Source organism: Podarcis tiliguerta (genome assembly GCF_965153285.1).
Source record: "Podarcis tiliguerta genome assembly, chromosome: 4".
NCBI lineage: Eukaryota > Metazoa > Chordata > Lepidosauria > Squamata > Lacertidae > Podarcis > Podarcis tiliguerta.
In genome coordinates this window covers 20,198,770-20,213,305 of record NC_139537.1, presented here as the reverse complement: position 1 = coordinate 20,213,305, position 14,536 = coordinate 20,198,770, and the positions used below count along the sequence as shown (strand labels likewise).

The 14,536-nt window shown below is 42.6% G+C and overlaps 1 protein-coding gene across 6 annotated transcripts in view; it reads right to left on the bottom strand.

Annotated features, from left to right (window-relative positions):
- GRIA4 (glutamate ionotropic receptor AMPA type subunit 4) overlaps positions 1-14,310 on the bottom strand; it is a 217,865-nt gene extending 203,555 nt beyond the window's left edge. For 3 of the 6 annotated variants that reach the window (XR_014510180.1, XM_083436276.1, XM_083436277.1), the window contains exons 1-2: positions 13,736-14,310; positions 12,298-12,456 (exon numbers count right to left, since the gene is read on the bottom strand). Coding sequence is in view for 5 of the 6 variants with exons in the window: in XM_083436276.1 (XP_083292402.1) it covers positions 12,298-12,456; positions 13,736-13,823 (247 nt within the window). In the remaining variant the exon portion in view is untranslated. The remainder of the gene's footprint in view (positions 1-12,297; positions 12,457-13,735) is intronic. The other 3 variants (XM_083436274.1, XM_083436275.1, XM_083436278.1) reach the window with 2 other exon arrangements.
- Positions 14,311-14,536: the final 226 nt, after the last annotated feature.

Here is a 14,536-nt window from a genome sequence, read left to right as displayed (position 1 = left end):
ACAAAATCAGCACTTTGAATTGGACAGCCAGTGCTGTTGCGTCAGGACTGGTCAAACATCTTGACTGCTCAAACATCTTGACCCAGTGAGCACCCTCACCACCCAATTCTGCACCACCTGAAGTTTCTGAACCATCTTCAGAGGCAGCCCCATGTATATTGCAGCAATTAACCTAGAGGTTACCTGAACAAAGACAACAGAAGTTAGGCTATCCCTGTCCAGATAGGGTGTAGCTGGACCAACAGCTGAAGCTGATGGAATGCACTCTGTGTCACCGAAGCCACTAGAGCCTCAAGTGACCACAGTGGATCCAAGAGTACCCTCCAAACTACCTACCCACTCCTACAAGGGAGTGTAACCCCATCAAGCTTCAGCTTGCAGCAAGTGGGTGATTCGTTTGCCATGAGCAGGCAATGCCACCAGCACAGAAAAAGAAGGTGTATATAACAGGCCATAGATAACTCTACATTCCAATGATATTCTATGTTTATCTTGCAAGTTAAATAGGTGAAAATATCATATTTAAGATACATAGAATCCATGATACGTAATGCTCTTCTTCTGCAGATATTACATACATTTGCATACATGTATGCATTATTTTTTTCCTACGTGGCAGGAATTTGTCTTTGGCTCTCATATGCTTCTATAATTTATTCTATTCCTTCTTTCACGTAGCTATTTTGTTGTGCAGTTTTTCTGGATTGTAGTTTGCAAAGTAGCTTGTTTCCTCATTCCCAGTGGAGTTTTGCAATTGTGTTGCTTGAAAAGCTGTCATCCACTTTGCACAGCAAACTGCTTTTGAACTTTATGATAATTTCCAATAACAGTTTGTGATATGGCATGCAGTGGTTTCTTGTCTTAAGAAACAAATCAAAACACCCATGGATTTATGCAAACTCCTAAGTGTGCTTAAAGTAACTCTCAAGTTAGGGGTGCAAAAATATTTGCAATTTTCATGGAGCCAAACTAAAATTGCCTATTCACTGGTGCATATGAGTATTCCAAACAAGCAACAAGATTCAAGACATGTTGTTCAGTACACACACACACACAACCTGATCAGCAACGAAAAGCCCAGCATGATGTGGACCCCGGCACTGAAGTGGGTCCAATGATCAATACCCCAACACAAATGGTTTTTAAAAGCTGGTTGGTGCTCTGAATAGAACAATTGCAAAAAAAAAAAAATATATCTGTGAAAATTGTTCTGAACAAATCATTCCAATCCAGGAATAATTTGAATGGGTTTGCATATGCTTGTGCTATATGATGGCATTTATGTTTATGTATACAGCACTATTACTAGCTTGCTACTGAGGTGTTCCATAGCTTAGTGATAGAGCAAATGTTTTGCATACATAACACTCCTGGCTAATTTCCAGGTAAATCCAGTCAAACTGATTTCAGGCAGCAAGAACTGGAAAACAAGAACTCTGGCTAAAACCTGGAAGGGTTGTTGCTTGTCAGAGCACACTGCAGTAGTCTAGATGGTCTGATTCAGTATAAGGCAGCTTTGAATACACTGTTATTATTTTCACCACTTTGGTCTTACTTTTTTCTTTATCCTAGCAAGCAGAAGGCCTGCAAAGCAAATAGATGGAGAGGCCTTAGTGGCTGTCAGTAGAAAGATCCTTTCTAGACAGCAACTGATCAGCATTCAGGTGTTTCAGCAGAAAATAGAAGTGCACAATTTCCCTCCATCTGTCAGACGTCAGAAGAGGAACACAGAATCTTATGGATACTACCAACTCTCTTTTACACTTTAGAGGTCAAAGAGTACAGTGCCCAGTATATAGGAATGTAAATGAACTGAGGAGGGATGTAGAAGCAAGTGACCAACACTATTAATCTCAATCTGAGATGTTAAGTGAAAGGAAACAAACAGTAATTTCTTAATATCTTTCTTCAGTGCTCTGAAAACTGAATGGAAGCTTTCTGCATGGTATAGCAAAATAAGCTTTCTGCATGGTATAGCTGGGAGTGGCCGCCGGGACCACATAACACCGGTCCTGAGAGATCTGCATTGGCTCCCAGTACGTTTCTGAGCACAATTCAAAGTGTTGGTGCTGACCTTTAAAGCCCTAAACGGCCTCGGTCCTGTATACCTGAAGGAGCGTCTCCACCCCCATCATTCAGCCCAGACACTGCGATCCAGCACCGAGGGCCTTCTGCGGTTCCCTCATTGCGAGAAGTGAGGTTACAGGGAACCAGACAGAGGGCCTTCTTGGTAGTGGCGCCTGCCCTGTGGAATGCCCTTCCTTCAGATGTGAAGGAAATAAGCAGCTATCTTCTTTTTAAAAGACATCTGAAGCCCTGTTTAGGGAAGTTTTTAATATTTAATGCTGTATTGTTTTTAACACTTGATTGGAAGCCGCCCAGAGTGGCTGGGGAAAATCAGCCAGATGGGCGGGGTATAAATAATAAATTATTATTATTATTATTGACAGTGGGCACTGACAGATTCTGCTACTGTTGTGGCTAAAGCTTCACTTTCTACCACATCAATAATCCCCAGCCATGTTTCTAGCATATTTATATCCCTGCAGTGATTACTTTTAGAAAAATAGAAACAGAGGTCCGAAAAGTTTTCATCAAAATTATTTGGGGCACCAGAGCCAGTTTTGTAATTCTTAACTCAGAGGGAGCCATCACCCTGAGAAAGAAGACTCAGCATCCACCTCTATTTTGGAACCCAGCAAGTCAGATCTCTCCAACACAGCAGAGCACACCAGCAATCCATAGCACCTGATTCTCTCCATCCGTGGAAGGTTTAAAGCAGCTACTGGGAGGCATCATGGTGCAACAATTTAAGGTGAAGCCCTGTACCTTTAAGAAACTTCCAGCTCACTGTTGAGAGGTAGGACTTGGAGAATAAATCAGTTGTCTTCTGGTACTTTAAGGGCTCAATTTAGCTCAGGCTTCTTTCAGAATGTCTCTGCTCCCTGAGATCTATTAAGCACTGCAGACCTTTTCTCTAACTCTCTGGTACCTCTCCTGACACCTGCTGCTTCCAAATCATCATCCAAACCCTTGGCAAACATCTCCACAGTCTGCAGGAGACTAGTACAGGAAAGAGGAGTCTTTGGCACTTGGATTCACAATGCAGTTACACTGAGATTGCTTCATGGCAATATTGTGCATGAAGGGAATCACACAGAGACAATAAAGGGGCTGGTTCACAAATAGGATTCAGACAGTAAAACACTGGCTTGCCTTTATCAAATATCAAAGTATTTCACTTTGGCCCAGTTTAGGCATTACTCTAAACCATGGTCTTGTGTTACTGAAATAAGCATGCATAAGCCTTGGGCTCAACATTCCACTCCTGCTCCAATTCAAAGAGATTGAAGTATTTTCCCCTTGTGATATATGAATGGGGTTTATTCAAACTACTGTCAGCTAACCAGAATCAAACCTTCCCAGCACTGAAACAGAATTTAGCTTACATCAAACTAGGAATGTAGCATAATACACTCCTTTGGCTGGGTGATGTGTGCCAAAACTTGAAGTCTGCTGTCACTCCCCCTATGCCATAAACCACTGCAAATCCTGACTCCCTAGTGAGTTGGGGGAACCTAAGAATTTTTAGAAAAACAGCATATTTCAAACTCCCTACTTCCATAACCGATTGCTTCAAAAGCATCTCTTTTTTGTGACCAACACCAAGCAGTTGGCAACCCTGCCAACTATTAAAAGGGAAATGTTGCAATCCATAGCTTATTGACCCAGATATAGCCATATTAAAATAAATGAAACTATTCCAGTCTCAGTAGGTTGTTTAATTCATCCAAAGTTTCCACTTAAATAGCCGTTGCTAGTGCTATTTATATTTATATATATTTATATATATTGTTATTTTTGGTGGTGGTAGCTGTTATTATTTAGCTTTCCATTGTACTTAATCTTTGTAGGCAAAAATATGCCACAGGAGACTAACGCAGTGGCGTAGCGTGGGTTGTCAGCACCCGGGGCAAGGCAAGTAATTTGCGCCCCCTAACCCGGGGCAAGGCAAGTAATTTGCACCCCCCCCCGCTGCACTGTCCCTCCCCCAGATAGTCCCTCGCTCTCTCTCCGCACCGCACCGCACGCCTGGCACCCTCCCCTCCACAGTGGGCGGCGACCCAGTGGCTCGGATCGGATTTGCATAGCCAGCACTGCAGTGTGAGAGAGTGAGTGAGCCAGGTAGGGGCAGATAGCTGCGAGTGCAAGTGCGCCCCCCCCCAGATGTTGTGCCCGGTGCGGCCGGCCCCCCCTGCACCCCCCACGCTACGCCACTGGACTAACGTTCCTGAGATGGCACAAATTAGCCAAAAGAACTCTAAGCACGATGCGCCCAGGGTGAAAATATTATTGTAGAGCCCCCATGAACACTTCTCTCAGTGAGGCAAGTAGGCACAATATGCTGAGAGTTACTCTGGCACAAGGACCTCTGGAATGAAAGGGCTGTACTGAGTCAGAAGGAAAAGATGGCTGGAAACACTTTAACTGAGGCCTGTGCAGGTGTCTAGATATTTTAACTGCAAAATACTTCGTAATACTTCTTTTTCTTTTTGCAAACTTATTTTATTCATTCATTTATTTAGTTTCTATACTGCCCTTCGTTCAAGGATCACAAGGCAGTTTACAATACAAAAACACAAAAATACATAACATAGTAGCCAACAAAAACAATACCACACACCGAGTTGAAAAGGCCATATAGATTGTTTAATTCGCTAAAGGCCTGGAAGAAGAGGAATGCTTTTGTCTGGTGGCTAAAGATACACAACAAAGGCACCAGGTGAGCCTACCTGAGGAGAGCGTTTCACAAATGAGGAACCACCACGGAAAAGACTCATTCTCATGTCGCCACACTCCAAGCCTCTAGTGGAGGTGGCACACAAAGAAGGTCCTCAGATGGTGATTTCAGGGTCTGGGTTGGTTCATCTGAGGAGACGCACTCCTGAAGGTATTGCAGTCATGAGTCATTTAAGGCTTTATAGTTCAAAATCAGCACTTTGAATTGGGCCCAGAAAACTAATCGGCAGCCAGTGCCAGGCAGTCCAGGATTGGCATTATATTGTAAGCCAGCTTCAACCACAGAATAAGCATGGACAAGTCAGAAGCTCTCCCAACAGGGTTGCTTTACTTTTGACATGCCTTACGTACCAGAGAGTAAGAAATGAACAGCTCCACCTGCTGATGGCAAAGCAATTGTCACATAGTGGTTATCTCTGCACCTCAGCAGCTGTTCAGTAAACTCCAGTGCACTATGAATGTACCTATGATATTTACACTACGCTATTTTATTTTTATACCAGTCTAAATGTGAGAATTTCCCCCTGTTAAAGTCCTGTGAAGTATAATTTGATAGAGGAGCTAGGAAATCCACGCCACAGATCACTAAGTGCCCATCACAGAATTATTGTCCCCAGGATTTATTTAGAAGGAGGAATACCTGTTGAGCCATTTTAAGTCTGCAGTATAGATATGCCCACAGAGGCTGTAAAATGATGGCAACAGACAAGATTTAACTGGTGTAGTACATAAAGTCAATATAATGTCCTTTCGCACAAATACTAGAAGTCTCACCCAGAGAATGTTGTAGGCATGTTAAAATCTGACTACATATACTTTAATCCAAAATCCAGTTACTACTTTCCTTCCCTAAACCAAAACAGAATTAGTTTACATCAAACCAGGGATGTAGCATAACACACTCCATTAATTTGGCTATCTCCTCTAATCAGCAGGGTGCAAGCAAAACATTTTCTTACCAATGACTAGGCAGTGCAACACAAGTGGGAAGCAATCAAGGAAACAAACAAGTTTGAATAAAGAAAGAAGCATTATATATATATATATATATATATATATATATATATATATATATATATTAATCTCTGATGATCTGATCACCCATTTCCCTATATTTGCTACTGCTCCTTTATTTGGCTTTAGAAAGAGTATGTGGTGTTTTTTAAAAAGGTTATTTACACCCAGGAGGATGTCAGCAACAATAATCTCACCTCTCTAGAGTTCAACCTCATCTTGTAATTTAACATCACAGTAATTTATTATATAGCTCCATACAAATTTGCTGCCCCAAGAAAGAACAAGAAACAGAAACTGCTAGTGGAACAATGCAAACTCAAACACTATTTGCATGCAGGTGTTGGCTATCACCCATGAAGCTAAGAACATCAAGGGGAAATGATGGGGTGGAAGGAATCTTATTTAACAGTTCAGTCTCCAATAGTAAACCATTTCTGGATCCCATAGATCAGGGGTGGGGGAACCTGTCTCCCTCCAGATGTTGACAGGACCTCAACTCCCATCAGCCCCACCTAGAATTGTTCAATGGTTAGGGAAGATGGAACATGTAATTCAGCAACAACTAGAAGGCTACAGATACCCCATCCCTAGCTTTAGGTGAAATCTATAGGGATGTAAGGCATAATAAAAAATAAATTAAGGAAAATCTCCACAACAAAGGACACTGTATACTGAAAAGAGGCACCAGACGGTTTTCTGAAGACCTCTGTTGGAAGATGATGAAAAATGAGACAGCATTACAAACAGATGAATGAATTGTAAACCTTGTCTCCATCTGTTCAAATTTGATATATTTTTCTAACCAATGCAGTTTTACTATTTGAACTACAGAGATGAAAAACACAGAAAATGATTTAAGCTTTACATGCCCCGACATACAACCTCTACAGCTATAAGTTCTGGTTTTTGAGAAGTCCTCCACACACTCATCCATTTCAGCGAGCACATGCACACCAACACACACACACTACTCTATAAAAGGGGCAAATATTTCCATCACGGAAACGATGCTGAATGTTCAATAATTGGGAAGGACATAGTACCACCTGTAAGCATCTGAGGATCATATGCAGCCTCAGAATTTTCAATTATTTTAACTGTGGTAGCTCCAGAATAAGAAGACTTGAGTACTGCAAACTCTCATATTTTACATCCAGTAGATTAATATAAATTAAATTTTGTTTAAAGCACCTGACACAGTTTGCAAGCTTGCTTGTTCATTGCCTGTTTTAAAACAGAATAGCATCATCGAGATGACCCGTTCGTCCAGAAGATAGTTAAGCTGAAACAAATTGATAAGCGCTATGAGACCTGCAGGTATAGGGCAGTATACTACTACTAATTAATAATAATAATTATTATTATTAATAATAATGGTGTTGGTTCACACACTATAATGCAATCAATACACACCTCCCACACTTTGTTTAGTGTCCTTTCTTCCTGAGAAGTGTACTTCTACGTTAATGTTTCTAAAGGTTTCTTCAGTCACATTCATACATTACCTTTATCACATTCATGTTATCTCAGCCTTCTCCAGCCCTCCTCATGTTTAGGACCATCAACCCCAGCCAGCATAGCCAATGGTCAGGAATGATGGGGGAAATAGTCAAAAACATCTGGAAGGCACCAGGTTGGAAAGTCTCTTTTACCTAAACAACACTCTGGTGCACAGAGTGATCTCTAACACTTGTACCAGCATATCAGCCAACAACACCAAGAAAAGCCAGGAAACACCACACTATATGATACAATACTGAGCTGTGTCAATTTCCTACAACACATGTAATTGCTGGTGCAGCAGGTGTAGGATCGGAAATCAACAGTTCAGATGCAGTCCTACTCAGTCAGAGAATCTGGATTTGGCTATAGAGAATGCGAATTTTTTCAGTTTTGGAGATTACCATGGTTAATATTACATTTTCACCAACACTTGCACTAGTGATAGCACGAAAACAAAGTTTGAAACTATGGCCAGAGGCAGTTTTGCAAACTGTGGACGGGTGCTATCACTGGTGATAACTTCAGTGCAGATTAAATGCCAGTCACAATTATCTCCCAAACTGAAAAGGGAGGGATGCAAGAGGAGTAGGGTGATCTCTTACACCTAATCCAAAAAGTGGAAACACATCACCCACATCACCAAAAAAGAAGACATAGATCTGCATCAAATTTGTATTTGTTGATTTATATGTATGAATGGAATATTATAAATAATTACTATGATATAAATAAAAATGCAATGCACTTAACTATAGTGAAGAGAACTATGGTCAGGTGATCTGCACACATCCACATTCTGCTGCCCAGGTGCTAACTAATGATGGATAGCTGTTGATCCTCTCAATGTTTTTAGGGCTATTGCTGACTAAGTGTACTCAAAGTAGATCCATTTAAATCAATTGACCTAAGTAAGTCATTCCCATTGTTTTCAAGTGAGACACCAGGCTGCACTAAAGAGGAGGTGTGAGAAGGGAAGTCTCCAGCATGTTCTTGATCATCAAATCATGGTTTGGTGATCGCCAACATTACATCTGAATGGGGCAAGAGCAATAAACTGGTTCCATCTGGTTTGGTTCAACTGGGTTATGCACTGAGTGACAAACTATTTATTTGTTCTGGGACAATGAAGCCAGAAATTTAACTCATTGATTATGAAGGACAGCGACTGATTTCACAAACAATCAACATCTGCCTAATTCGTGTACATGGACCAATATGAACCAGGGAAGGACTAGGACTGTCAGGCTGCAAGGAAAGTATTTTAAGGAGAAAAAATGTTGACAGCACAATTCTAGATTTATCCTTTCTAATTTTGCATTGTCCTCTGCGGGGGAACTGCAGGATTGCTTCTCACCAGCAGTTTTGTAACAGAGTATCTGGGACTGTTGCAAAAGAAATGGTTACATCTGGAGGTCAACATGCTTTTTTTTTGTCACATTTGTCCACATTAATTAATTTTCTAGAATAGGAAGTCTTCAGATGATTACTTATAAAAAATATGTATGTAGAAGTGTGTTGATACATTGTAAAGTTCATTACATTTTTTAAATAAAAAAACTATTTCCAACATGAAGTGGAACAAATATTTTCCTATACAGGCCATTAAAAACCAAATGTCATTTGGAGCTTAAAAAGTGCAGTTGCAAATATATATATTTCTGCATATATTATGCCAATCACTATGGAACCCTGCTCTAATGATACGGATTTAAGTTTTATAACACTGTAGCAATTAAAGTTATGCACAATCCATATTTAGCAATAAACTGTAGCCCAATTTCATTTAACACACTTTTCTCTCACCTGCAAGAAAATATGCACTACGAAAGCAATATATGGGGGGGGGGGGGGAGGCTCAGCACATAAACAGGAGGAAATGAGAACTAAACTAACATAAATCATGTCAGTTTTATTGAACCACAACAGAATCTATATGCTAAAATAACCTGTGTTTCTTAAGGTTTGGGGCCTGTACAAAGCCAGAACAAATAGGACATATCTTCGGCTTTGTACAAAGCAAAACATAAGAGAATAGATTTAAGTCTGTAAGTGTTTGTATTCAAATATCAAGGTGCCAGAAAAGCAGCCAGCTCATCATGGCAGTCTACCAAAGAGAGAGAGAGAGAGAAAATCCAGTTGATTCCACATGCATCTACTGTATCATTCCTGATTATGCTAGTTCATCTTTAAGACACAGCTCCTTCAGGCTCCTTGTTCGTTGTCCCTAACCCACAAAATGGTCCAGGCACTGCAGCTTCAAAAAGTAACCTCTGCAGTGAAATGAAAAACGGGGGGAAAGCGAACTGATCACGTCTTAGATCTTTATGCTTGACCTCACATGAATATTCATTTCTGTCCAGTAGCTGAGAGGCATTTGTACCGTATCATTTTGGGACACACACACACACACACACACACACACTTGTGTTCTAAACTGAATTGCTCTGAATTTTGCCATCGTTTCCCCCACAAAAGCCACTCCAAAATAATCAGATTGGTCAGGCTTGCCACAGTATTAGTTACTGCATTCTCCCCACCCCATAAAGATCTTTAATTAGGTTAGAACATCTCACACATCTGTGCTTTGGAAGCTTCTGTCAACCCAGCAAATGCAATCACATGGAAACCAATGTCCTCCAGCTATCAGACAATTGATTTTTTTTCAGGATTCTGCTCATGTGTAGCTTAAGGGACATGTGATATGTTCATTCATTTGTCAGTCAGTTCGCCCATGTTTCATTAGCAGTTTTTCTCCAAACACTGAAATAATTCCGACTGCCCCTTTCCAAAAATACAAAACCCGACAACTTCAAGCCACACATACAAAAGAAAGAAAAGCAGCTGCCCTTAAAGGGTCCATCCAGCTAAATGAAGTTTCATCCATGTGAATGGGCAGAGTACATGCTGAAATTATCCATCAAAACAAATGAGACTTGACTCCAAGTGCACCCTGCCCAGAGTATATAACTTTAGGATACAGACACAACTGGAAGTATGGCTTGAGCATGGTCTGTCAGAGTACTTTAAATTATGCACATAATTTCCCTTAAGATTCCACTGTGTGAGAGATAATTTGTCACCAATCGACTACTAAAATTGTTTAGAACTGCAACACTGTTTTAAAAGATGGCGGGGGGGGGGGGAGAACCCAGGAGAAAAGATAGCATCACTTAAGAGCTTTGCCTGCATCACAGAAAATTAAAACTAGTTAATCGTTGAATCCAGAGAACCATAATTGCTGCTTCCAAAAATCATTCTTCCATACGTGTGTGTGTGATTCCATATATATCAGAATTGCCCCCAAAATCTCTTGATTAGCTGTGTGCTTATGCAAAATACTTGATATCCTAAGCAAAGATGCTTGACAGTACCGTATAGCATAATCTCTAAAACAATGTCGGAGGGCAGGATGCAACCTCAGGTTCTCAAACCCTTTGAATATAAGTACCCCAAAGCTGTAAACATGCAGTGTTAACTCGAGTTGGGAAACCCATGCCCAGTGCCTGCAAAAACCTCCAGGAGACTGCAACACTTCTCAATGAAGCATACTTTGGCAGGAATCTTTCCTCCAGTACTATCAATATATAGCATAAGAATTCCCACTTATGTAGCATAAATCATTCTGCATAAGACGTCTTGGGAGGAGGAGAGCATACTGCGTGGATTTTGAAGCTTTCCTTGTTAAACAAGGTGCCAAGGTCATGAAAAACTTAAAGGAATCGCTCCAATTCCACTTGACGGCTGCCCCGCAGGTTGTCTTTTGGAACAAGCTTATGAGATGTATCCTGATGTTTAGATGTAAAATATCATATTAGATATTAATGCGAGAAAGTTCAGTTGTTGTTTTTTTGTAAGTATATACTCTAAGGGTATGCACTAAGAAAATCCTCTGCAATACATTTCTACCTCTGAAAGAAATAGTGTTTGGAACTGCTTGTTTAAGGACAAAGCAAACAAACCAACGATGCCATAAAGGGAGGGGGAGAAGGCATGTGGGAGAACTGGAAGTTGAAATGATGCACGTACATTTTTCAAGATTCATAACTGAATTTAAAAGAAAGAGGTTTTTCACTGTGACACAGATAGCTCTGATTTTGCAGAGCTACCAAATCCACTGAAGCTGAATTGATGGAAACAAGAGGCATGATTTGCATGCCTTCCTGCTCTCAATTTCACATATGTCCTGCTCAGTGTTTTAGCAGGCTGGGATGCTGAAAATGGGGGTCTTCAGATATATCCTTTAAAAACAACAACAATCTATCATATCTGGGGGAAACCATCCTTTTAAAGAATATGTGGCGAATGCACTAGCGCGTATACACAGGGGCACAGTTCCAGTTGGGGTGGTGTGTGCAATCAAGTAGATCAGATACTAACTTGACTTGGCACCAATGTATGGATGCACGGAGACATATCCACAGGATGTATGCATTACGAGATGATAAGCGACATTTACAACCCAGAATATAGGAGCAGGGCAGCCTCAAGTGACATCACCAGATCAACTGCAGTGTCAAGCCACTCCAATATATTACCCTGCACACCACTGCTTTCACAGCCGCCTTTCTGCTCTAGCCATTAGAAAGCACTTGTGATCACAAATATTAGGGGTTATTTCCAAACACAGACAAGGCATGCCATATCCTGTTGGCAGAGAGGAGAGATTGTGGAGGCTGCTAAATTGATCAACACACACACACACACACACACACACACTTACAACTACAAAATGCATCACCATAGAAACCAGAAAGCAAGAAACTACAGTAATAATGCTAAAGTAAATGCCATATCCAGTTAGTCAGTACGAGGAAGCCTAAGGGATTTCACCAAGGATAGAAACTAACTAGGGTTTCAATGCATTCAGGCAACGGGGACTTTGAAACTGAAGAGGAATGTAATTATGCTTTCTCTTCTTAATTTCACTGTCATCTGACGGCAACTTTACATAAATGACTTTTTTTTTTTTTTACTTACAGGCATTTGTTACAGCGAAGCTGTTTGCTGTTTCAATGTTGTCTACATGAGGAACCAAATTAAAAGGTGCTTCAGATGCGTTGGGGCTGGTGTTGTGAAGAAAAATTGCTAATCGAAAAGCAGTATATTCCTGATCTGTGTTTCGGATGAAGAGGCCACCTACCAATAAATAAATGATACCAAACAATAAAAAGTGTCACAGTTAATTGTTTCTGTGTCAGGCAGCAGCTATAGTGAAAACAGTTCTACATTATTATTAAACAGCATCCTTAGGTCCTCCTTGTAAAAAATACGTGTTTATGCACACAGAGATATGAGGTTTACGAGACTTTCAGGATCCCAGTTCCTGTTTTTCCAATAGTGGGGCTTCCGAGCTGCACTGGTCCTGCTTTTCCATGCCTTAAATAGCCATATCTCTTGTGATGAGAGCGACCTTTGAAACCATTTAGCATCCATCTCTGTTAACGTTGAACACATTTCTAAATTGGCCCTCCCTGGTATTCAGTGGCAGGCAGATTAAAGAGTGGATCTTCTATTGAGACATCTGTTGGGGGGTATACGGGCACGTTCGCTTTCTATGTGCCTTTGCAGATATACGTTTACCTTGGGACACCAGGGAGAATAATCTATAGGGAAGTGGAGCACCACGAACTTTGTCCCTCTGCAGCCTATGGGCCAGCAGCCTTATTAGCAACACCTTTTGGAGTGCATGAGAAATGATGCAGTGATGGAGCTGCAACTGGAAGGGATTCAAGAGCTGCGTCCCATCCAAAGATGGGGGGAAGCAGAAAGGGAAGGCAACCTGGACCAGGCAAAGAAGAGGCACAGACCCAAGCTGGTGCTAGGGAGGGGGAGTCCAGGGGGTTGGGAATATTGACATTAGCGGGGGCTGGGGGTAGGGAGTGGAAATGCTCTAAGTTTCCAAGTAGTGCCCGGAAAGGCTCTGGAGCAAGAACAGCTATCCCTCCTCCCGCTCCGTGGCAAATAGGTTACTGCAACGTGCAGGCTGTGCTAGACGAGGTTCCACAGAGCATCCTGAATTGGGGATGCAGGCAGCTCAAGGGTGAGCCTTGCGGGGGGGGGGTTGGCTCAGAGAGCATCTTCCCAAGTTTGCCAACACACTATACACAACACGCACACATTCACACATGCATGACTCTCCCTACCCCGGAGGCATAAGCATCACCATCTCCCCCCCCCCCTTCCACGCCGCCCTGCTCCCCGTCACGCAAACACGAGGGCAGGAAAGAGGGTATATGGAAGGGCTCTCCATCCCCTCGCCCCCCAATTCCTGCGGCCCGCATTTGACCTCCCACCCTCTTCCTTTCTCCCCCTCCCCTCCCCACTCTATCTGTTCCCTCTTCGCCCCCTCCACCCCGTCCCGTCCTCCCCCTCCCCCGCCACCCTCCTCTTCCTCCCAGCCCAATGCAGCGCTTACCTATTTGCACGCTGCTAGGAAAAGCGCCCATTGCGAGTCCCCAAAAGCCAGAAAACAACAAGACAAGCTGTCTGCAAATAATCCTCATCTTCTTCTTTCTCTTTTGCCTCCCCGGGTCTCCTCCTCACGCTCTCTCCCTAGATGTTGTTCAGAGAGGCATTGAGGACACGCTGGTGGTGGGGGAGGGAAGGGGGGACAGGACACAAAATTGAGAAAAGGGGGGGAGGGAGGGGAAAAAATTAAAAATGGGGTAGGGAAGAAAAGAGAAGAGGGTGGGTGGTTTTTTCCCCCTCCCCCTCCCTTCTCTTTTTCTCCCCCCTTCTTCTTTCGTCCCTTTCGTCTCTGGATAAAGCTCTCTCTCTCTTCCCTCCCGCCTTCCTTCTTCCCCTCAGCAAGCCATCCTGCTGAGGCGGATTTTTCCCGCAGTCTCCATAGCCCTGGCAGAGGTTTCTGTCCGGCTGCAAATGTTTCACATGCAAAAGATGGTGGAGAGTTTGGTGGTGCTGGGGAGAGAGGAGTCTAGTGGCTGCGCTCAGAAATGAAGACATGCGCTATTCCTCCCGCCTTCCTGCTCCGACCGCCGCTACCCTCCCTCCCTCCTTCCTTCCCGCCCTGGCGCCCCTCAGCAGATACACAAACACACACACACACTCGCGCACACAACGGGGATGGCGGCGGCGGAGCGCGCGCTTTTCAGCGCCTTTAGCGCCAAGGGTTACTTAACGCGCGCCACACAGATGATGGGTTCGGAAGAGAGACGGCCCTGCCGCAAATTCATGAGGGAGTGACGGCCCCTCATGG